This window comes from Lutra lutra, chromosome 5, assembly GCF_902655055.1.
Source record: "Lutra lutra chromosome 5, mLutLut1.2, whole genome shotgun sequence".
Classification (NCBI taxonomy): Eukaryota; Metazoa; Chordata; class Mammalia; order Carnivora; family Mustelidae; genus Lutra; species Lutra lutra.
In genome coordinates this window covers 33,683,466-33,706,383 of record NC_062282.1, presented here as the reverse complement: position 1 = coordinate 33,706,383, position 22,918 = coordinate 33,683,466, and the positions used below count along the sequence as shown (strand labels likewise).

At 38.8% G+C, this 22,918-nt stretch overlaps 1 protein-coding gene across 2 annotated transcripts in view; it reads left to right on the top strand.

Moving 5' to 3' along the window:
* The window catches only part of OXCT1 (3-oxoacid CoA-transferase 1), a 343,538-nt gene that overhangs the window by 240,554 nt on the left and 80,066 nt on the right, over positions 1-22,918 (top strand). For both annotated transcript variants that reach the window (XM_047730975.1, XM_047730974.1), the window contains 2 exons: positions 2,352-2,458; positions 4,863-4,923. In XM_047730975.1, the coding sequence (XP_047586931.1) occupies positions 2,352-2,458; positions 4,863-4,923 (168 nt within the window). The remainder of the gene's footprint in view (positions 1-2,351; positions 2,459-4,862; positions 4,924-22,918) is intronic.

Here is a 22,918-nt window from a genome sequence, read left to right as displayed (position 1 = left end):
TGTGAACCAGATCACATGAGTTTGGTTTTACTGAGTGGTGAGAGGACAGCAGAGAGTTCAGAGGTGGGAGGGTGATGTGATCTGAGTTACATTTTGGAAGGATCACTGTGGCTGCCTGGTAGAGTTTTTTGGTATTCTAAGAACAGAAGCAGTGAGCAAGTGAGGTGGTTAACAGCAGAGCTTGTGGGAGATGGTTGGAATCAGGACATGTGTTGATAGCAGAGCTAGTAGGATCTACCAGTGGATTGCCTGTGGCGTGTGAGGAATGACCAGAATCAAGCATACTGCTTACTGAGATGGGCAAAGTATGGGGGTAATCAAAGAGCCTTGTCAGGGACTGGGTGCATTTGAGACATCCTTTAGGCTCCAGCGGAAGTTGCTCAGTCATCTCCAGCTTGGGAAGAAACCTGGGATAGGAGCCTTGGGAGTCTTCAGCATGTAGTATTGAAATCTGTGAGGCTAGCTGAGTGCCTAGGGCTGGAGTACAGGTAGTAAATACCTCTTTTGTATTTAAAGGGTGGGGAGAGGAAAAGGAGCGGTGAAGAATGGGAAAGTGTCTAGTAAAGTGCAGAGAAACCGAGGGGAGTTTGAGAACTTGAAAGACAAGGGCAGTTTTACAAAGGAGGGAGTGATCAGTTAACAGGACAGGGCTTTGAGCATTGGGTTTAGAAACATGGAGGTCATTGGCGACCTTAAAGAATGATTTTTCTGAAAGAGAGGATTTTTCTGGAAAGGTGGAAATTTGATTGGAGTGGATTCAAGAAAGGGATGAAAAAAGAGAAAGTGGTAACTGGGAAACACACAGCTCTTTCCAGTGAGTGTAATAGCTAGTATGGCAAAACCAATCTCTTCCCTGTTTTAAAATTTTAGAATGGCTAGCATCAGCAGCTGCTGGTTTGTAGACCCATCAGGAAACTGTATAATTGGAATAGGGGAAAAAAAAGTCAATTTTTTCACATTGCCTTGGACTAGCATATATTTAGATCTGTATGTAATTTTCTAGATCTGTATGCAACATAATTCCTCTGTCATCCTTGGTGTTTTCGGTAATGACTTTGAAATGCATGAAACTCTTTAAAAAGCTGTGTATTGATGTGAAGTTTATGAATATCTTTCATATGATTTGTCTAAGTTTCACATTAGTGAGATCTTCCTTCTTCGGGAATCCCCTGGATTCATTAGTAGTCTCTAGCAGGAACGTGGGATAAGGTCTTTAAGGAAGCTGTTCTTTAAGAAAGGATTTCTGCTTTAAACCGTGGTTAAAGAAAAAAGTAGGATAGCGCCAACTTTGTCCCGCAGCTTTCTGTAATATGCGTGCGCTGTGTCCACTAGGGGGTGGTGTCGGAGTGAGAATGGAGTTCTGCCTTCCTGTGTGGGATGGAGCACGGCGCACAGACGTTCTTCCCTGTCTTCTTTGTTTCAATTCCCAGAGCTAAATGCCCAGGCAGAAAAAAGACACAAAATGCCACGACCTAGTTTTACTTTATGCTTCTTCTCCCCTCTCCCCACTCCATCTGTAGTAGAATTGAAAGACAATACACGTACAAAAATCAATACCATTCCATTAGACCAGTGATGATGGAGAGGAGGTATAACAGAAGAACACAGAATACTCATAGTAACATCAAAAACCATGAAATACCTATGAATAAGCCTAAAAACATATACAAACTTTTTTGGGGGGGGGAATTAAAAGCAATTCGAAGAGGTAAAAGAAGACTTTAGAAAATATAGGCATATATTATGCTCCCAGGTGGAAAGCTATGGCATGTCAGTTCTCCAGTTTCATCTGCAAATTCCAGGAATTCCAATTAAAATTTCAACGGACAGTTATAAATAGGAGAGATGAATGGATTTTTATAACTTTTATGTACAAAATACATTGCCCATTTTACTCAGCTTATATAGTTTTGTCCCTCCTGCCCCAGGGAGAGGGAAAGATGGGCTATTTTCTATATTATATATACTTAATATATATAGTAATGTATATAATATATGAATGATAACAAATAATAAAAACATGTAAATGATGTATAATATATAAATATATAAAATATAAATAACAACAAATAATAAAAAGAGTGCTAACGTATAGCCTATGCCTTAAACATACAGAACTTTCAGTTCCTCAAGTTTACCAAGCTCTCTTGCTGCTGAGTCTTCACACACGCTGTTCCCTTGGTTCCCCCTCCACCACTTCGACTAAATCCTAGTTGCCTCCCACTACTCACCCTTGAGGTCTCTGTTTAGATTGTTCTCTCTTGGAGAAACCTTCCCTGACAAGGCTTGTATCCGTATTCTCTGCTTCTGTCAGAGCACACACCTGACAATGCCTTCTTTGTCTCCTGCAGGTGAGAGAGTTTAATGGTCAGCATTTTATTTTGGAGGAAGCAATTACTGGAGATTTTGCTTTGGTGAAAGCGTGGAAGGCAGACCAAGCAGGAAACGTGATTTTCAGGTAGTGTGATGGTTTTTAAAAAAAAAAAAAATTAACAAAATGCATGTCAGGAACTTTACATTTCCTAAATTATGATTAGAAAACAGTTATCTTGATGTGTTTGCTGTTTAAAAATTCATGTGAAAAGTAGCTTACAATCAAGTCCACAGGTCAATGTGTGTATGATGTGGTGTACTTGGGGGAGTCTGTTCTGATTGGATGGTGCCCACATTGCACTGCTTGGTAGCTATTTTGAATCAATTTACCCTTGTGTATAGTCACATACAAACTATTTTTTTCCATGTGTATTTTAGTTGCCAGGAAAAGTTACAGTGTTGAGACATACTTAGCAAATGTGAGAAAAAGCACACAATTATATTTAATTTTTTATATTGTTATTAATATGCATTACCTAAAATGTCTAAATTTTTTTGATATTCTGGAAAGATGTTGCTAACAACCATTTAGGTCTGTTCTTTTCCAGTCCTGTTGGTGTCTACTAGGAAATACTTAAGTAGGTTTTGTCTGAAAAGTTGATTAATCTTGATAGTCCTAAACTTTCATTCTGTTACTTGGATAGCCACAGATATTAAGCCATAGGCTTAATAGATTTCAAAGTCTTTTGATTACCCTGAGCATACTAAATACCAAGTACTTAGTATGTTGGATTTATACATTATATGGTTGTTTTGAAAATTGTATCATCTTTGAATATACATGTACACGTCTTGAAGACTTTGCCTGTTAGCTTACAGAAATAGTTTTCTTTCTTATAATATGGTCATTTACTGTTAGTAATAATTTTTATCTTTACTGAATCCACCTCTGGTGAGATCACAGTTAAATTCTCAGTGACTATTCTCATGTTTTTGTTCATTTCTGAAGCTCTTATATTAATGCTGTATTTGATTTTTTTTAATTCAACCAGGTTTTGATTACAACTGATCTTGGCAGTTACACATTTTGCATCATGCCTGCCTTACTTGACACCTTGGTGTAATGTTTGCAAAGTTTAGTTGCATTTTATTTTTTTTTAATATTTTATTTATTTATTTGACAGAACGAGAGATCATAAGTAGGCAGAGAGGCAGGCAGAGGGAGAGGGGGAAGCAGGCTCCCCACTGAGCAGAGAGCCCAGCGCTGGGCTAAATCCCAGGACCCTGAGACCATGACCTGAGCCGAAGGCAGAGGCTTAACCCACTGAGCCACCCAGGCGCCCTAGTTCAGTTGCATTTTAAAAAAGATGAATGAAATTGTATAGAAGCAAATGGAAATGAATTATCTAAACTATTTCCATGAGTTTATCGTGTGTTTGGTTGCCTGGCTCTGTTATCTGAAGACTGCGTTGATTTAGCCTGTGTTACTGATAGGAGATGAGACTTCTCATCAGCAATGGTAAAGTGACTCAGATTCTTAAGATTCTGACTGCTAGGATGACCTTCACTGTTAATGGGACAATTGGTAAAAGGTCTCTCTAGGCCATTGTTTGGGCAGCCCTGCACACCTTTGCATCTGGCCACACTGCCAGAGCTTTTGATGCTGGACATGCTGGATGAATCCAACTTAGCAACCTGTGACAGAACCCAAGGACTTCTGTCTCAGGGACACACCTGTCTTTAAATTTATCCTTGAATCTAAGTGAGATAAACATTGGTGGCCTACAAACACCGGTAAAAGAGAGATATAATTCATTTCCCTTTATCAAATAAGCATTTTTTTTTATCAACTTACACTCTCAAGCAAAAAAAAAATAACATTAAAATTTTTATGGATGGCAGTGATGCATTAATTTGCATCACTTGATGCATTAATTTAAAAACTTGAGTGCAAAATCATCAGCAAAATTGGCACTTTCTGGAAATTTTTACACCTCAGGGTCTAATGTGGGTGTTGTACTTCAAAAAATTTCATTAGAATTTGGTCCCCCGGAATGATCTTTGTATATGACTCACACATTACCAATGATGTTTCATTTTATTTCAGCAATAGGTTTCTCTTTAATAGATATAATTACTATACCTTCCCTCATATAAAGTACTGGGTACTTTTTTAATATTTAACAAGAGCAGGTTTGGTGAAATATATAACTGTAGAAACAAAGTGGGATCCCAGTTAAAAGATTTAGGCAAATTAGTTTTAAATAGAGTAGCTTTATTAATATCTAATTTATCTTTCTGTATGTGATCTATATGTTGAACATGAAAAATAGTCCCTCTTTCCTTCAACTCCATAGAAATTGTGATTGAGTGAAGTGGCCATTGCTTTTATTTATAAAATTATTTTAACACTTATGGAAAATATCATACATTCTTTTAAAAGTTCCATAGATTTTTTAGTTAATAGAAATTCTTTTAATCTATAAAGCTGAGAGAAACTCTTCTTATTTTTGGTCTTCTTTTCCCACTTTCCCCGACTCCTAATATAGGAAAAGTGCAAGAAATTTCAATTTGCCAATGTGCAAAGCTGCAGAGACCACAGTGGTAGAGGTAAGAGAAGAGGTTGTTTCTGCTTTCCAGAGGTTGCTTTTTAAGCTTGCTGTTATGTATTAGTTCAGAAAATATATAACAGTTCTTTTGTCTTCTGGAGGGCAAACAATGACTGCTTTTAAATTTTGGATATCTAAGGATTCTATTTAAATATGTATTAGTTGAGGGACACCTTGGGTGACTCAATTGGTTAAGCATCTGCTTTCAGCTAAAGTCATGATCCCAGGGTCATGGATCAAATCCCACATCAGTCTCCCTGCTCAGTGGGGAACCTGCTTCTCCTCCTACCCTGCTGCTCACTCTCTCTCTGTCTCTCTGGCAAATAAATAAAATCTTAAAGAAATATATGTTATAATTGAAATTTTACTGTAACATTGGCTTTCTGCTTGGGTAGGGTCTCACTGGAATGCTCTCTTTGGGATCAAGCCATGAGACTGGTTAACGTATAACAGTCCTTTGGTACTTGAATAAAATAGGACTCCTTAGGTAAAATTATAGGATGAATTTTTATATATAGAATCCCAGAAGAATAGTTGAATTGTATCATTATCTTACTGTGTTTGATACTATGAATTCTTTAAGGAAGAAGGAGTGTAGTACAAGTAATTGGCTTTGATGTGGTTCTGTTTGGAGCATTTGAATTAAGGAACTAACTGCCTCTTCTTTGGACATCTCATGGTGTGGGAGATACTTCACTAATTCCTTTCTAGGGCTAAAGCTTTGGGACAAAAATAGGTGGCTTGCCACCCAAACATGCCATTTTGTTTATATGTATTTGAACCTGAAAGGAGACTTCAAAATGATTCTTAACTTGAGGCTTTGAGAATCACCCTGGAACCAAATTTTCATGAAAGTTTGAGATAGTTTGTCTTTGGGAGAGCTTTATAGGAACCTGGTAGGGGATCTGGAAATGAGAATATATGTTTGAGGATTTTCTCATGATGGTAGTGTTGTATGTGGCATCTTTGACTCCTTGCATACTTTTTGGCCAAGGTGGTATCTCATAGGGGCAGCATAGTGGTATTTTTGAAAAATCAAATGTTAGAATTCTGTTCCTCTCTTGAATAGTGAAGTATGTTATTTTTAAAGTTCTGGAGGATGTGGTACTTCCAAAGCAGGCATGGCGGTTTCTTTTGAAATGGCTTTTGTGTATTTTCTGCATTCAAAATGGACAATGTGGTTTACTTTAACTGCGTAATTTATTTTTTTTAATTTATTAAATAATCTTAATGACCTGTCCATAGCACATCTAACACACTACCACTGAAAAAAAGCCTATAACCTAGCTTAAAATAATTGGTAGTTTAACCCTGTTGATTTTACGTGCTTCTGTAACACCTCCTGGAACTAATATTCCTTCTCTGAATACCAAGGGCATTATGCATCGTCCTGGCCAAAGTTCTTTTTTTCTTCTTCTTTTATAATCTGGTTCTTTTCAGCCAATCTTATTTCTCCTAAGAACAGAAAATGACCCTCTAGTGTCTGAGAATCACTGTAGATAACTAGAAAAGGGAGGAGTTGTTTTTGTTTTTGTTTTTTAAGATTTTTATTTGTTTATTTGACAGACAGAGATCACAAGTAGGCAGAGAGGCAGGCAGAGAGAGAGAGAAAGTAGGCTCCCTGCTGAGCAAAGAGCCCGATGTGGGGCTTGATCTCAGGACCCCGGGATCACGACCTGAGCCAAAGGCAGAGGCTTTAACCCACTGAGCCACCCAGGTGCCCCAGGAGTTGTTTTTTGTTTTGTTTTGTTCTTTTTTTTTGTTTTTGTTTTGCATAAGGGGTAGGGAGGTCAATTCCCTTAACTGAGCCTGTAAATATGGTAAAGGCTAGCCCCCTCCTTCTCTGAGAACAGACATCTCTATCTGTCACTGTACTCTTTTCTGCTAAACGTAGACTCACTGTGGGATCCTTTTCAATACAGTGTTTCCGTTATCTACTCCCAATTGACTATACCTGCAATGTCCAGCATGGTGGCCACTAGCACATGTGATGTTTAAAATTTAAATTAATTAAAATTAAGATAAAATTCATTTTCTCTTCAGTAGCTGCATAGGGCTAGTGACTACTGTCAACGATAGTGTCAACACGTAGAACATCATCACTGCGAAAATTTGATTGGACAGAGCTTAGTTTTGATGATCAAGATGAAATCTAATTTGTCATTCTATCTTAGGAATCTAAGCAGAACAGCTTTTAGGTAATGGATTATCATAAGCTCCATGGTAGAAGAGGTCCATATGCTCATAACTTGAGTTATAAAAACTGTGTTCTCAAAAAAGGAAAATCATTTGGAATTGGGGATGGGAGTATTTTCTGATATGACGAGTCCATTTTGACTGTGACTTTTGTATTATTCTGAGTCTGGTGAGTACTCTGGACCTCCAGCTCCTCCTGTTTACTGTGTTCTGTGCACTGTGTTACCTGCATGGACCTCCTGGATTCTCTAATTCTCTTCTGTTCTGTCCTGCTTTATTTGATGCTGATCCTAGTGGGATGGATGATTGTGAGCTGGTTTCTGCAGTGTGGTATCAAACAGGAATCTTCAGAGATCATCAATTACCCACTTTTTTCCTGCCTTCTAGTTATTAACAATATTAATAGCTACTGTTAATCAAGTATTTATTATGTATTAGTCGCTGCCGTATTCTTTATGTACATTATTATTGTTGTAATCCTCATAATAATCTTAAAAGGTAGGAACCAGTATTATCCTTATTTTACAGAAAAGAAATTTAAAGTACAGAGAGGGTTAAATATGTGACCTGATGTCACACAGTTAACACAGCTAGGTAGACCCAGAATTACAGAGAGATTGATTCCAGGTATCTGCTCTTTTCCATTATTTTATGAAATAACTCTCAAATCATCATAAATGGATGATTTTTCAAACTTTTTGAAAGATACTGAATCTCTGGAAATCATCCATTTCAATGATAACTATTAGAATCAAGTAGAGAGCTCTTTGGCTAATTTATACCTCTCTCCTATTCTTCCTTACCAGCCATCCTGATCATGGTCTTTTTCTCCTCCACGACTGTGTACCTTGGAGCTGGCTTTGAGAAAAGCTCGTCCTGGGATCAGTAGCTCTCTGGGTCCGTTCAGTCTTCACCTCAGTTCATTCTATCTTGTAGCCTCTTTGAACCTTGCAGCTCTCCACAAATTTCCCTTAAATATGGGGAAGGTCTGTTCTAGTATTTTCAGACAGTCAAAAAATATTTTTGAGAACTCTCAGCTCATCTTTTTTCTCTTCTTGAAGAGGAACTAGAGGACTTTTCTGAAGCAGAGCCTGGGTTCCAGACTGTCTTCCGAAGCTCCGGGCTGCTCTGTGGTGCAGCGTCTTTGCAGCCTTTTGCTCTGTTTATGTCCTGTGATTTGATTTTTAAGGAGGGTAGAACTATAAATATCTATAATATTAATGATGGTTCCCTTAGGCATCCCAAAATTGTTTTTGGCCTTAGAAGCAGAGTGACAAAGGAACATACAGTCACCTCTTGCTTTTTTTTTCTCTTTCGTTCATAGTTTCTTCTCTAATTAATTTACAGTTAGTGTTTTCTGTCAAGAAGTAAACCAGGATGTTTATATCTTGAATTAAAGGGAGTATCCAGTTTGCTCTCAATATGAGTTATTTCCAGTTTCTCTAAGAGAGGAATAGTCCTCCTTTCCAGAACACCTTTCCCTTTCAGATGTGTTCTCCATAAGCTCTCCAGTTGTATAAAGCTAATGAGGTGACTGAGTGTGTCTGTTTTCCCCTTTAATAAAATCGGTAGGAAGATTGCACTCCTGTTTCTTAAAACCTGCAGCCACTTGCATGCTTCACGTCAAAGTTGTGATCTGGTGAATGCCTGTCTCACCGCCCGCCCTGCCTGCCATCACCCCCTTATGGAACTGGGTGGCTACTGGGAAAAACAATACAAGTGGGTGCACGTGTTGGCACACATGCCAGAAAGATGTTTCTCTTTTTGGCCCAGACAGTGATATTTTTGGGCCTCCGTCTCTTTGAGTGGGTGCAGTCGTCTTCCCTGATAAACTTCACAAGATTAAGTGCAAAACCAGCCAGGGAATGACTCTTGGCATCGCATTCTGTGTGTATAATGAGAAGTGAGGACTGTCCTGTCTTTCTAAGGGAACTCATTTGGGTTTTGGAGGGGTCTTCTTATCCCTTAATTCCCCGTGAGCCCCTCTGCCAGTCTCCTGGGTGCCTATCCCACCACTTTGGATTTTCCTTGGAAGTGACCTGTTTCTGCATTTTTTAAAAAGCACCTTATAATAGAAAACCCGGGGGAGGGGTTGGAGTGCTTCAGTCAGGAGACTGTTGAGCTTTTGTCTCCTGCAAGCAGCCTGGCATGCCTGCTCTGTCAGAAAAGGTCGTCTGACTCAGCCACGGAAGGCTCTAGAGGCTGCCTGAGACGGAAACAACCCTGCTGGTTTCATCAGGGTTGTGCCGTGGCTGGTGTTAGAGGGCAGCGCGGTTTACACAGAGCCTCTTCTCTTTTAGCTGATTTCAGCTTTTAGTTAAAACAGTATATTTATGATCACAACTTGAATAGAATTATTTTTATGATATTGACATTATGGTGTATTTGCATATTTGCATATGAAAGACTTGCTTCATGCAACTATTGCGTGGGTATAGCCCATGTGGGTTTAAGAAGCATAATAACACATTGAACACCTGTGAACCCACCTCAGGTGAGAATTAGAAGATTGCTCATATTCCTTCTCATCTGCCTGGGTCTCCTGCAGCCATCACCATTATCAGGAATGTGGTGTTTTATCAGTCCCTTTAAGAAAAATGTACTAAGTCGTAAGGTACGGACATATTGAAATTACTTTCCAGAGTGCTCTCCTAAGACTTGTGTGAGAAGAGGCAAGCTTTGGGAACTGTGACTTCTGTGTTCTGTGCTAATGCCTGGCACATGCCGTCTCTCTTTAGGAGATTAACTGGAGGAAAAAATGGCATGTGTGCCTGTCTGCCGAGCAGATGTGTGTCGTTTCTGATTGGTGGGTGAGGAAGGGCGAAGATTAATTGCAGTATAAATGGTATTAAAAATTTTTGTTTTTGATGTTTATTATGAAGAATGATGAACCTGTGCAACAGTAAACAGAAGAGGATAGTGAAGCCCCAGGAGCTCATCCCTCAGCGGCAATGACTGTCAGCCTGTGGTCACGCCCGCCTCATCTACATCCCCATGTCCCTGTTTCTCCTCCTTTATTATCTGTAAAGAAATACCAGATATTATATCTCAACCACATTTTAAGGAGAGGCACTTTTCTAGCTTCTGGAAGTCCAGCAGTGACCAAACAGAGACACACCCCGCTCTCACAGAGCTTACGGTGCTGCTCAAGATAGACACGAGATACGTAAGGGAGGTATGTAGTATGCTGTATGTTGATGTGTGAAGGAAAAAAACCAAAATGCATGAAAAGTGACATGGAATGTAAGGAGAAGAAACTGAAGTTTTAGATAAGGCAGTCAGTGAAAGGCCTTCTGAGTACAGACCCGTAGGGAGTCAGGACACCAGCTCTGCAGCTCCCGGAGTGGGAGCAGTGTCGGTGGTAGGAGTAGTAGGTGGAAAGGCGTGCGGCGAGAGTATTCCTGGTGGGTTTGAGGACGAGGGATGACCTACTCTCCCTTGTTCGTTGCAGGGTGGTAGGCTGAGGAGCCTCCCATTAAGGTAGCTTTCTCGAGGGGGAATAGCAATGTCTCCTTCTGAGGCTATGGGAAATAGGATTTGTATTTTTAGTTCACTTTGTAATAATGCCCAAGAGATGATTAGGCCTAAGTCTGGCTTTAAAACTCTGAGATGAATGGAGAATGGTTCTAAGATTGGAGCCTCCTGGCTCTTGTGACTCTCTGGCCTTGCTTGGAGAATTTTGCATTGATAACTCCTCTTGAATTATCTTAGCAGAAGTGATCAAACTGGTTGTTACTTCACTTTACAATTAGAAGGTTGGAACACAGTGGATTTTAGTGACATGACTTAATCACTTCAGTGGATTCTGTGAACATTTAATCTCCACCAAGCAGGCCAATTAATGTATCCATGTTTTTAGAGACTTTGGTTATCTTCCTTCCTGCTTTAGAGAACACAAAAATGCCTGAGGGATAAACATAATTCCTTTCCTTGTAAGTGTCTTTTATTCTTAATCTTGACATTGCTAATGCCTTTTGATATTATGGCTTTTAAAGCAGTGAAACTCATAATGTTTGCAAGAGACTGTAAAAAGAAAAAACATAGGTATAAACAGAAAAAAGTTAAAGCTTCTCTCACATAAGACAAGCACTTCTAACCAGTTAAAAGACCTCATTAGACAGATTCAGTTTGGAGCACACGTATCTTTAGACAGGCTACTAGTGGTCACCCCTGTATGGAATTCATTCACACACACAAATCTCTGATTGACATGTGGAAACATGATATGTACGAGAAGCTGAGTAGACTGTCAAGTTGGACATTGACAGTGTGAGACATAATATGCTAAGTATCTCCTACTGCCCTTAAGTATTTACCTGGTAAAACTCTACTTCAGTTAGTTAACTAGAATGAGGACAGCAAGAAACTATTACTTTATCCACCTGGGCCAGTTGAGTTGAACACTTGACACAAATTCTTTTTTAAAAAGGGCAGGGAGGGGCGCCTGGGTGGCTCAGTGGGTTAAAGCCTCTGCATTTGGCTCAGGTCATGGTCCCAGGGTCCTGGGATAGAGCCCCACATCAGGCTTTCTGCTCAGCAGGGAGCCTGCTTCCCCTTTCTCTCTGCCTGCCTCTCTGCCTACTTGTGATCTCTGTCTGCCAAATAAATAAATAAAATCTTAAAATAATAAAAATAAAAAGGGAAGGGAGAGGTAAGAGAGCTATTTGATACAATGTAGAAAGAACGAATTACCTTCTTTCCTCCAACCCCCATGAACCCTGGCAGAATGCAGTGGCTTGCTCAGGTGTTAACTTTGGGGATGGTTGTGGTAAGCAGTGGGTATCATTTACACTGATTTTTGGTTTTAGACCTGTTAAATTATGTAATATCTTTTTTAAAAAAAGATTTTATTTATTTATTTGACTGAGCCACCCAGGTGCCTCTATGTAATATCTTTTAATTTACATTTCTTTCTCTCATAGTTTTTTAGTTGTAAGATTTTATTCATGCTTTGCATTTCAGTTTATAATTATTACTGAACTACTCTGAGAGAGATATCTGTAAGTTTCTTATGCTACAAATTTTGCCAGGTATGCAGTCTTTTGACAGATAAGATAATTTCCTTACACAGCTGAACTGACTGAACTGATCAACTCTACTTACTTCAAAGTAATAAAGTATTTAAAGATCATTTATGATCATTAAAGACTATTGAATTTTCATGAAATGCTGCATTGGTTTGAAAATATATGAATACTAATGACGATGTATTTAATGAAGACAAATTGTAAATTGGGTGTTTTGGCAAAAAATAACCTCAGTAGGAGAATTACTATTATGTTAACTCTGCTGTGTCCACCAAAGAAGCAGTAAATATTTAAAAAGAATGGACTTGGTGAATGCCTGCTGATAACTTTACTGGTTTCTTTCTTTCTTTCTTTCTTTTTTTTTGCATCCTCTTATAGATTACTAAATATAATTCTTAGACTAATGACCGTTTACATCCAGAAGAATAGCAGAATAGAAACATGGTTTATTGATGATAAAAATATATTAAATCAAGTGCTAATCCTGACATTTTATTTCTTGTTGCTTGGTAACAATGCAGCAGCCATGTGAGAGAGTTCCATTATCTCAGGTACAATGGACTTCATTGCATTGTGGGGTAGAAATACCAATTACAGCAAGTCATTCGTATGCCATTATCCTTACAAAATTTTGGTGCTATTTTTTAATGTTAGTGCAGAGATCCTGAAAGTCACTTAATAACACATGGATGGATGTTTTATTTTGATGGATTGGTGAATTTTATTCTATTTTTGGCTTTTTGATTTTGTGTCTATTTATAATTTTTGAGGGTTCACAAATTTGCATTTTACCAACTTGCACTGTATAAACTTAGGCTTTTACATTTTACTATAAGTACGTACATTCTAAAGGATGCTTCATTAACTCTAAGTGAACATTTTTTATCCATGACCACCTAGGGAGGGGAAAAAAAATATCTGGGCAAAATTTTTTGCGTCATGAGAAATAATCAGGGTATATTCCTCATCCTTCTATAATACAAAACATTCCTAGTTTAGTACCTGCTTCAGGAAAAACAAAAAACCCGTGGAACCAGTACAATTCATGTTAAATGAAAGACTGATTTATATTTTATGTAACTGTGTATGTTCTATATACTGTTAGCTCAGAGTTATTATTTAAAAGGGTTGCAGAACTTTAGCCCATGGCCTCTTTTAGTACCACACAGAGTTGAGAATGTTTTTATATTGTCAAAGGGTTATTAAAAAAAGAAGATTATGTGGCAGAGTCCACAAAGCCTGATGTATTAACTGGACTTCACAGAACAAGTTTGCAGACTCTTAATGTATAGTATGGTTTTCATTTCTGTAGTCTGAATATCTTAAATGTCACTCAGTATTATTTCTTAAAAGACCCCAGGGGTTCAAGTAGAACTGAAATAGACTAATAACTGCAAAAAAAAAAAAAATCAATGGAAAATTAAATTGAATAATAAGAATTTGTGTGGTAGTGAAATGAATGTGCAATTTGGCAGGTCTTTCTTGGGGGCAACCATAATGAAAGGAGTATCAGATACAGCAACTTGTGTATCTGTCCACAGTTGTTAGAATTTCTTTGAAATCTCAGTGCCTTTGTCTGTAAATCTGACTTTCATATTATCATGAATCAACGGACTGATTCTATTAGAAGCATCTCGCCTTGGGGTACCTGGGTGGCTCAGTGGGTTGGGGCCTCTGCCTTCAGCTCGGGTCATGATCCCAGAGTCCTGGAATCAAGTCCTGGGACCAAGTCCTGGGATTGAGCCCCGTATCGGGCTCTCTGCTCAGCGGGGAGCCTACTTCCTCCTCTCTCTCTGCCTTCTTCTCTGCCTGCTTGTGATCTCCGTCTGTCAAATAAATAAATAAAATCTTAAAAAAAAAAATAAAAAAGCATCTTGCCTTTTCCTGCCTGCTTGACTTGTCTTGATCCTGAGGGCTAGTTTCTTGTGTCTGTAGCGCAGCCAGGTGAATGTCAGTACCTCAGGACTTCTCCAGGCGGAGCCATGCAGCTGCAGCTCCCCTGTCTGTCTGGAGTTGGAGTCATCCTGGGTTCCTGGCATTGGGAGGGACCCTACAGCCCTGGGCTTTCATCTTCTCTGGAGCTGTACCCTCTGTTTCCCGGAGAGAGGGAGGAAGAGAAGTAGAGAGACTTTGGGCATGGTGAGGCCGATTTTCTCAGCCTTTCGAACTGTGGCTTTTAGCTTCCTGTTTTCTTTTTAGTCAGAAACACACTTAGGATTTGTCTGCTTATTTCTTACTTGTTGGTAAGGTAAATTGGGAAATCAGGGACTAAACCAGGGCAGCCCTGTGCTTTCTTGTACAGCACTGGTCCTCAGAAGCGATAGAGAAGGCTGGAACCAGCCTAATGTATTCTGGTGACAAGAGACAAAAGTCAGTTATGTTAGATAGATTTACTTAACTCCTCTTCCTGTAAACAGAAGCTCAGAAAACTCCATACCTAGGCGGAATTTCTGCAGTAGCATACATTTTATATCACTTACTGTTTGTGTCATGCTGTATGTTTTTCAAAGTACTCATTTCATCTTATCACCAGATGACACAGGAGGAGAGGTGCTTTTGTTACAACGTTACAAATAAGAAAACTGAGATATGGGTAGGTTTCTAGGACTAGATCACTAGGAAGTTGAATGGTCTAAAGAAAAAGACTCTTGGAAGACTTGGTTGAAGTCCTGAATTTCCAAGCTCCATCTGCCACTGGCAGGCTATGACGACTACCAAGGCTTTATTTTTGAGATGCTTATCAATAAGAATTGTAAAATTGAAAATGTCGGTAGGTAGGTATGTGGGATTTTACGGGAGGTGGGACTTCAGCACAAATGACAGGGTCATGGTTGTAGCGTGGGTCCTGTGTGTGGAATGGGTTTTACGATGGCACAAAGGGAGGCAGGGTGACTAGTGAGGAGATGACTGCACTGTCCAGGCAAGAGGTGATGGTGGAGTTCAGGTGGGAAAGGGAGATGGAATCGAGGTAGACAGTATTATGGGAGAGGAATCCATCAGACTTGCTGACTCACTGGATATGGGGTGCTGAGTAGAGGAAAGGCAGAGATTAAAATAACTCCTCGACCTGACTAGAGCAATGGTGTGCCACTTCCTGAGATAGGAAACCTGGCAGAAGGGGAAACAAGGGTTCTGCTAGGGGTGTGTTGGCTTATTTAGGCATTCAGGTGGTAACTTTACAGGTGTCCCTGGACACGTATGTATGGTGCTCAGTGAAGAGGTCTGGGAGGGGTTATGCTATTGGGAATGATCTACATGTATTTGATACTTAGTCATGGAATGGGAAAGATCACTTAGGGAAAGAAGTCCTGGGACTAAGCCCTCAGGAGTCTCAGTCTCAGAGTCTCAGGGTCTCTTTGTTTTTGTTATTTCTTTTTATGAACAGAATCTGAGATTCAGAATTGTATCTTTGTCTCTCACTAGCATTGTGACTTGGGACAAATCACTTTAGAATGTGAGCTTCTTTATAGTATCTCCTATCTTCCCATTTCATGGAAACAGTGGCAAAGGGCATTTGAATATATTTTCTAAACCTCTCAAGTGCTATGTGCTCACCTTGATCCCTCCTGTTGCTTTAGTCAGTAAACCTCAGATGACTGCCAGTGTTCTCACTGACCCCGTGAGGATGACTTTGGAACTCTGTGTAGTGGGTGGCAGCTGGCAAGGCTCACCCTCCTTATCCTTGCCATGTCTTCCAAATTTCTTGAAATCAAGGGAATGAAAATTCCATAACATCCCCAATTTCTAAAATCTTAACCTAGTTATCAAAAAACTAACCTAGATTGTGCTTCAAATATGTTGTTAACTTTAATCATCAGTAAATTACATAATATTTAAGGCTTATTAAAATCAACCTGAATATGTTGATCTTTTCATTCAAAAACTGTGATCACTTTTAAGGGGAAAGTCATGGACACCTTGAAGAAAGGAAATTTCTTATAAATCTGTCAATAGCATAAGTTGCATATGCTCAAAAATTGATGACCTGTCTTAGCTGTCGGGTTTTAAATGAAGCGTTAGTTAATGACCTACTTATCTCTTTTTGTACTTTGGTCCGAAGATTTCAAATACTTTGGTTTGGGTTGAAAACTAAAGTTTGTTCCCTGAGGAAATTGGCTTGTGCTGACTATCCAGCTTGACTTCTTTTGAATGAAAGTAACATTTATTATTCTTTTGGAAGCAGGAGAAACAAAATGAATAAAGAGGGACTCAGATTTTCACGGATGATTTATGTTCAACCATGGGCACACCACTGCCTGCAAACACCAGAAGGACTAAGTGTTTAAAAACAGATACTTTCCATATTCCTTAGGATGGAGCACACGGTTACATAGAAATAAGTAAGACTGCAGGTGTGTTTTCAATGCTTCCTTATGAAGGCTTTGCCTTATTGAATTTTTACAAACTCATGAAAAAAAAAGTATGTCTCATTTTGTTTGTTTTTAGAGGAAAAGGTTTGAAACAGTTGCTTAATTTGGGAAAAATAATGAAAGATTAGAAAACAAGTTATTAGAATAAATTAACTGCTAGAAAGTATTGGTTTTCTGCTCTGTGGTTCATTCCATGACAAAACCAAGACCACTCAGGTTCAAGAATGTAGGTCAGTTCTTCCATTCAGAAATTTAACATTAGGACATAGTTTCTGTCACTAAATAACTAAGTCCACATCTAATTGCTTTGAAGAGAATTTTAAATCCAAATCCTATGGGAGGGAATTTAAACAGGAATGTGAAGAACTCTGGTATCTTTTTCATGCTCTCTGTGAAAAGGAGCTGGGTTATTCATTTAAAGAAGCTATTTTAGTTTCCTTAATAATTGGGGAGAAAGGATACAGGTTTTGCCTTGTATTGTGAAAAAGTCCTTTTCAGTTTCGAATTTCATTTTAAATTTTGGAAAAGCTTTGCTGGCATAGACAAAACTCGGGGAAGAAAAATTCATCGTTACCAAACTCAGAAAAATAACAGGTTGACTATTAAAAGCTACGGGATTAAAGTTGTTGAATTTGAAAGTTTTTGTATAATTTAAATTTCTCTCAGTTTGAGGAATTTATTCGTCATTCATTTTGAAAGTTGGCATCTCAGAAGTGGAATTAGACCTTTAGAAATAAAGGAAGTATTAAATAGAATTTTAAAAGCAGTTCTATAAATCCATTCCTGCTACAAAAAGTTTTTTAGCCACTGAGTTATTATTAACTTTTCCCCCAGTGCTTTTGGCATTATGTTTGCATCCAAGAAGTTTTTATTTGTCTTCTTTGTTGGTTCATATTTTTTAATATACAGAGTAGCATTTTACATGCAGATTGATGAGAACTAGGTTTTATAAAAATGTAGGAAAATAATAGAATGGAAAACTTTTCTTCATGAAATTTATTCCTAGGAAGTAGAAGGGGCCATAGAATGGTCTAAGTAGACTGAATACTACTAAGGTATGCCTTACAGAGTGCAGTAGACTCTGTCCCTGAAATATTTCCAGCACTGACAATAGCAAGTGAAGGAATTACAGACTTGTAATAATAAAAATAACAACAGAGGGAACAAGTACTGTTTATGCCATGCCCTTAAGTGCAGAGCACTTTACGTCATCCGTTATAATTATCCATTGAGTTAAGTTTTACTATCCTTACTTTACAGAGGGGAGAAATGAGGATAGGGAAAAATTTTATCCAAACACATTTCTTTCTGCCTCCAAAGCTTATATGCTTAAGCAAAAGTAAAGGGTAGATGTATTTTAAAGTACATTTTGTTTTATACTTTGCAGTATTAACGTTTTATTTTAATTTACTACCTCCTTACTGGCAGGGTCATAGATCTTTAGTAAATTGAATTTTTTAGTCAACTAAATACAGCTGCAGGACAGAGTGAATGCTTCCATAAACACAAAATTAGAAATCATTCAGTATATTAACCTCTTAAAACTTTTAAAATAAGATGGTCCCCTAATAGCTATAAAATGAGAGCCTTCACATTTGGGGAGCTAGAATGGTTTTCCTCCAATGAGAATGAGGTCGATTAGTGTTATACAATGGTCCAATTCTAAGAAATTTTAGGATTCTATATAGTAACTATTGGCAATGATTATTTACTTAAAAACTACAGACGACCCCCCTCCCCATCCATAGCTTTACTTTGCACAGTTTCGGTTACCTGTGGTTCATTGCTGTCCAGAAGCAGATGACCCACCTTCTGATGGTCAGTAGTAGCCTAATGCTACATCAAAATGCCTACATCATTCACCTCACTTCATGTTATCATGCAGGGTGACTGTAGTACAGTATTTTGAGAGAGAGAGATCACATTCACATAACATTTATTACAGCATAGTATTATAGTTCTATTTGATTATTAATTGTTATTAATCTCCTACTATGCCTAATTTATAAATTAAACTTTATCATGGTAAGCATGTATAGAAATATACATGTATATAGGGTTTGGTACTATCTTTAGTTCATGCATCCACTGGGGTTTTAGAACACATCCCTCATTACTGTAGCACTTCCAGTTTCTTGGCTGGCATCTGAGGAGCCTGGAAGTCACCAAGCCTGTCCTTACAATAAGAAAAAAGCTGAACAAACTGAAAATCAGCAGTGTTTCTTATAGATTCATCAGGGAATTGAGGTTGCAAGGAAAACCATTGCCTCCAGAATGGGGACAAACAGGCTGATACAAAGAATCATAGCATACTGGAGGAGAAACCCAGGAGCAGAAATCTCTGTGGGAACCAACACTCGGGTAGGAAACCCTAAACTAACTGATGAATTGCTGGAGGCTCAGTGTGGACAAGCCTGAGAGTTAAAAACTTTGAGGTGGCCACATCTTGGGCAGGGTAGGGGCGTACTTGCCTGGGTTTTACCTCCAGGATCTCTAGCAGATTCTCGCAATAAACATTGGAGAAAAATCTTGTGCTTCTGGCAGGAGGAGGGGGAAGTAGCCATTTTGAAATAGACCTAGAGTATTCTCATTATCTTCTTCTTGACAAGGCCTGCCTTCAAGAGGAACATTTTCACCAGAGCCTAACTGACCTGGGGAAAAGGAAATACCCAACTCCAGTTCTCTCTAGCCTTCCAGGTATGGGAAGGGGAATGACCAACCCTGCCCCCCTTTCATCTTCCTGTCTCTCTTAAGGAGAGAGAAACCACAAAACTGAGAGGCACTAGTGAAGGTCAACTAGTGGGGGGCAAAGTCTCACTAGAAGACAGACCTAGTCACAAAACTGTGGATGCTTCCCTGGCTTCTCTACCTTCAGAGTAGCCACCACACAGTAGAGTTCCTATATCATGATAGGGAAATACAACAGAATGATCTTCCTACCTTGGACCTTATTTAAGAAACAGTCTCAAGGGAAATCTAGAGACAACAGAAGACACAAAAAAACAAGGACATCACAGAAAAATTTAGCTTCTGACACCTACAGCGACAGCAAACCGTCGGCTCACCGTAAGGGCCTGTTTACCTCAGGTTCTTTTACCCAGTACATCGTGTCTGGCTTTCAACAAAAATTTTAAAGCATACTAAAGGCAAACAACACTGTTTGAAGAGGAAAACCCACTTTTACTATGAAGACAGATAGATTAAAAGTGAAGGGGTAGAGAAAGAAATTGCATGCTAACACTAATCAGTCACAATAACCATGGAGTAGCTCTATCGCCCTTGGAAAAGCAGATTTCAGAGCTAGGGATGTCATCACGGATAGAGGGATAGTCCATGATGACAAAGGACCAATTCTTTTTTTTTTTTTTTTTTAATTTTATTTTTTATTAACATATAATATATTTTTATCCCCAGGGGTACAGGTCTGTGAATCGCCAGGTTTACACACTTCACAGCACTCACCATAGCACATACCCTCCCCAGTGTCCATAATCCCACCCCCCTCCCAACCCCCCTCCCCCCATCAACCCTCAGTTTGTTTTGTGAGATTAAGAGTCACTTATGGTTTGTCTCCCTCCCAATTCCATCTTGTTTCATTTACTCTTCTCCTACCCCCTTAACCCCCCATGTTGCATCTCCTCTCCCTCATATCAGGGAGATCATATGATAGTTGTCTTTCTCCGATTGACTTATTTCGCTAAGCATGATACCCTCTAGTTCCATCCACGTCGTCGCAAATGGCAAGATTTCATTTCTTTTGATGGCTGCATAGTATTCCATTGTGTATATATACCACATCTTCTTTATCCATTCGTCTGTTGATGGACATCTAGGTTCTTTCCATAGTTTGGCTATTGTAGACATTGCTGCTATAAACATTCGGGTGCACGTGCCCCAAATGACCAATTCTTTATGAAGACATAACAATCCTCAGTGAGCGTGCAGTGGTAGTTGGTTTTTGTTCCTGTTATTTCCCCCCATATTCCCTGTACTCGCCTCGTCTTGACGTCTAGAGATACCAGCACTCGCTTGCCGGTGCCATCTTTTAGCTCTTTGGACTCCGGCTCTGTGAAGCCCCTTTCCCAGGCACCAGTTCTAGTCACTGCTTTTGTTCCCTCTTGGACTTACTAAATTGGTGTCCCCTCCGTGCTTTTTTGCCTTCTCAGACCTCCACTTTCTTATTTAAATTCTCTTTATTAAAATAACTGACAAAAATTAACTCAAAGTGGAGCACAGGCCTAAATATAAAATGCAAAATTATAAAACTCCTTGAATATAACTAAGAGAATGCCTAGGTGACCTTGGGTTTGGCAGTGTCTTTTTAGATACAACACCGAAAACAATCCATGGCCAAAGATCTGTATAAACACCTCACCAAAGACAGTATACATATGGCAAATAAGCAACATCATATGTCTTTAGAGAATTTCAAATTCAAACAAGGAGATAGAACTATCCCCTTATTAGAGTAGCTAAAATCCAAAACACTGACAACACCAAATTCTAGAGAGAATGGAAATATGGGAATGTTCTTCCCTTGCTGGTAAGAACGCAAAATGTAAAAATGCTTTCAAAGACAATTTGGCATTTTCTAGCAAAACTAAACATGCTCTTAACGTATGATTCAGCAACTGCACTGCTTGGTACTAACCCACTCTGCTGCTTGTGACCCTTCCTGAAAGATGAATAAATTGCTCGTTTTTTGTTTGTTTCCCTATAGATTGTATTGTGAGCTTGTTTCGTGCTCTCAGTCTGAGCCGTAGTTGAATTCGGTATTTGGTTTCTTGTATTTTTTCTCCCCAATATCCAAGTACCACGCTCCAGGTATTGTGTGCAGATTTTTACAAGGAAATAAAAGTTTTATTCTTTCAAGAGGTTACTGCACATGTGACTACGTAGAGATAAAAACAACACTTCACTTAAATATGGGATGTGGACAGTCGGCTAGAAATCCATTCTAGGTGCATGTTGAGTCAAGTTTGTAGCTTACCAAAACAACAAGTGGGAGTTGTTCGGGAATATAGTAAAAAACATGACTGTTAAGTTCACAGATGAGAGGGATCTGCTCTGTATGACACAGAAATTATTTTAGTCTCAGAATCTAGCTGATGAGATAGGGCTCACCTAGAAATGAGAAGTTGTATTTAGAGCAATGTGTGCTAAATTTAATGGTAAAGGTAGCAATTGCTGTGGGATCCTCCCTGCTGTTGTGGGCTGTGGGTTTGTGCCTCTAACCCCACAAGACCCCTTTCTATTTCTTGGCCTTGTTTCTGCAGATATTTACAGTGGTGTGTTGTGAAAGGGAGGCTAGAACTCCAGGCATTTGATATCCTTTCTCTTGGCTCACAGATCTAAGGATATTTGGGTGGGGATGGGCCAAAATGGGATGTGGAGATACTTCTTACCTGGAACCAAGGGCTTTGAAGGAACAATAGAATTGATTATCTCTTGGCTTGATTTCTTTAATTCCTGTTTATATATATTATAAAATTATGACCATATTTTATATATATATGTATATTTCACTACATAAGACATTAAGAATGTTTTTGCATTTTATTAAATATTCCCTCAAAAAAGGCTATTTCAATAACTAATACACAAATTTATATTACCAAATCTCTGTTGTTGGACTTGTTAGACGAGGCTAGATGTTGTTTTCCTTCATTCCCTTTTACTGACAGTGCTTTAGTGAGTATTCTTGTTTCTGTGCATGTCTGATTATTTTCTTTAACAAAATTCCTAGAAGTGGATATTTTGGGGTGCATGCATCAACATTTTACAAACTTTGGATAAATATTGCTAAATTATTCTCTAGGAAGATAATTTCAGTTATCCTGTAGTGATATATTAAAGTGTCACTTTTGAACCATTCTTGACAATATGGATATTATACTTAAAATTATTTTGATGATTTGCTGTGTAAAAAATGCTGTCCTATGGTTTTAATTTATTTATCTTTGATGATAAGGGCAGTTGGATATTTGTTGGCTATTTATTTTTCTTTTGTGATTTTAGGTGTTATAGGTATTACTGTCTTTTTTTTTTTTTTAAAGATTTTATTTATTTATTTGACAGATTACAGGCAGAGCAGGCAGGGCGTGGTTGGGGGGGGGAAGCAGGCTCCCTGCTGGGCAGAGCAGGGCTCAATCCCAGGACCCTGAGACCATGACTTGAGCTGAAGGCAGAGACTTAACCCACTGAGTTACCCAGGCGCCCCACTGTCCTTCTTTTAGTGAGAATGTCTTTAGTATTTCATTCCCAGGTTCTAGAGTCTCCCACTTAGATGAAGAATTGTATGAAGGAAGAAGGGGAAGTGCAGGATTGTGGTTCATGTGTGATCTGAAGCTAGGCTCTGTGGGTTTGAACCCAGCTTCCTGGGGGTATCTTCCTAGCTGCTCCA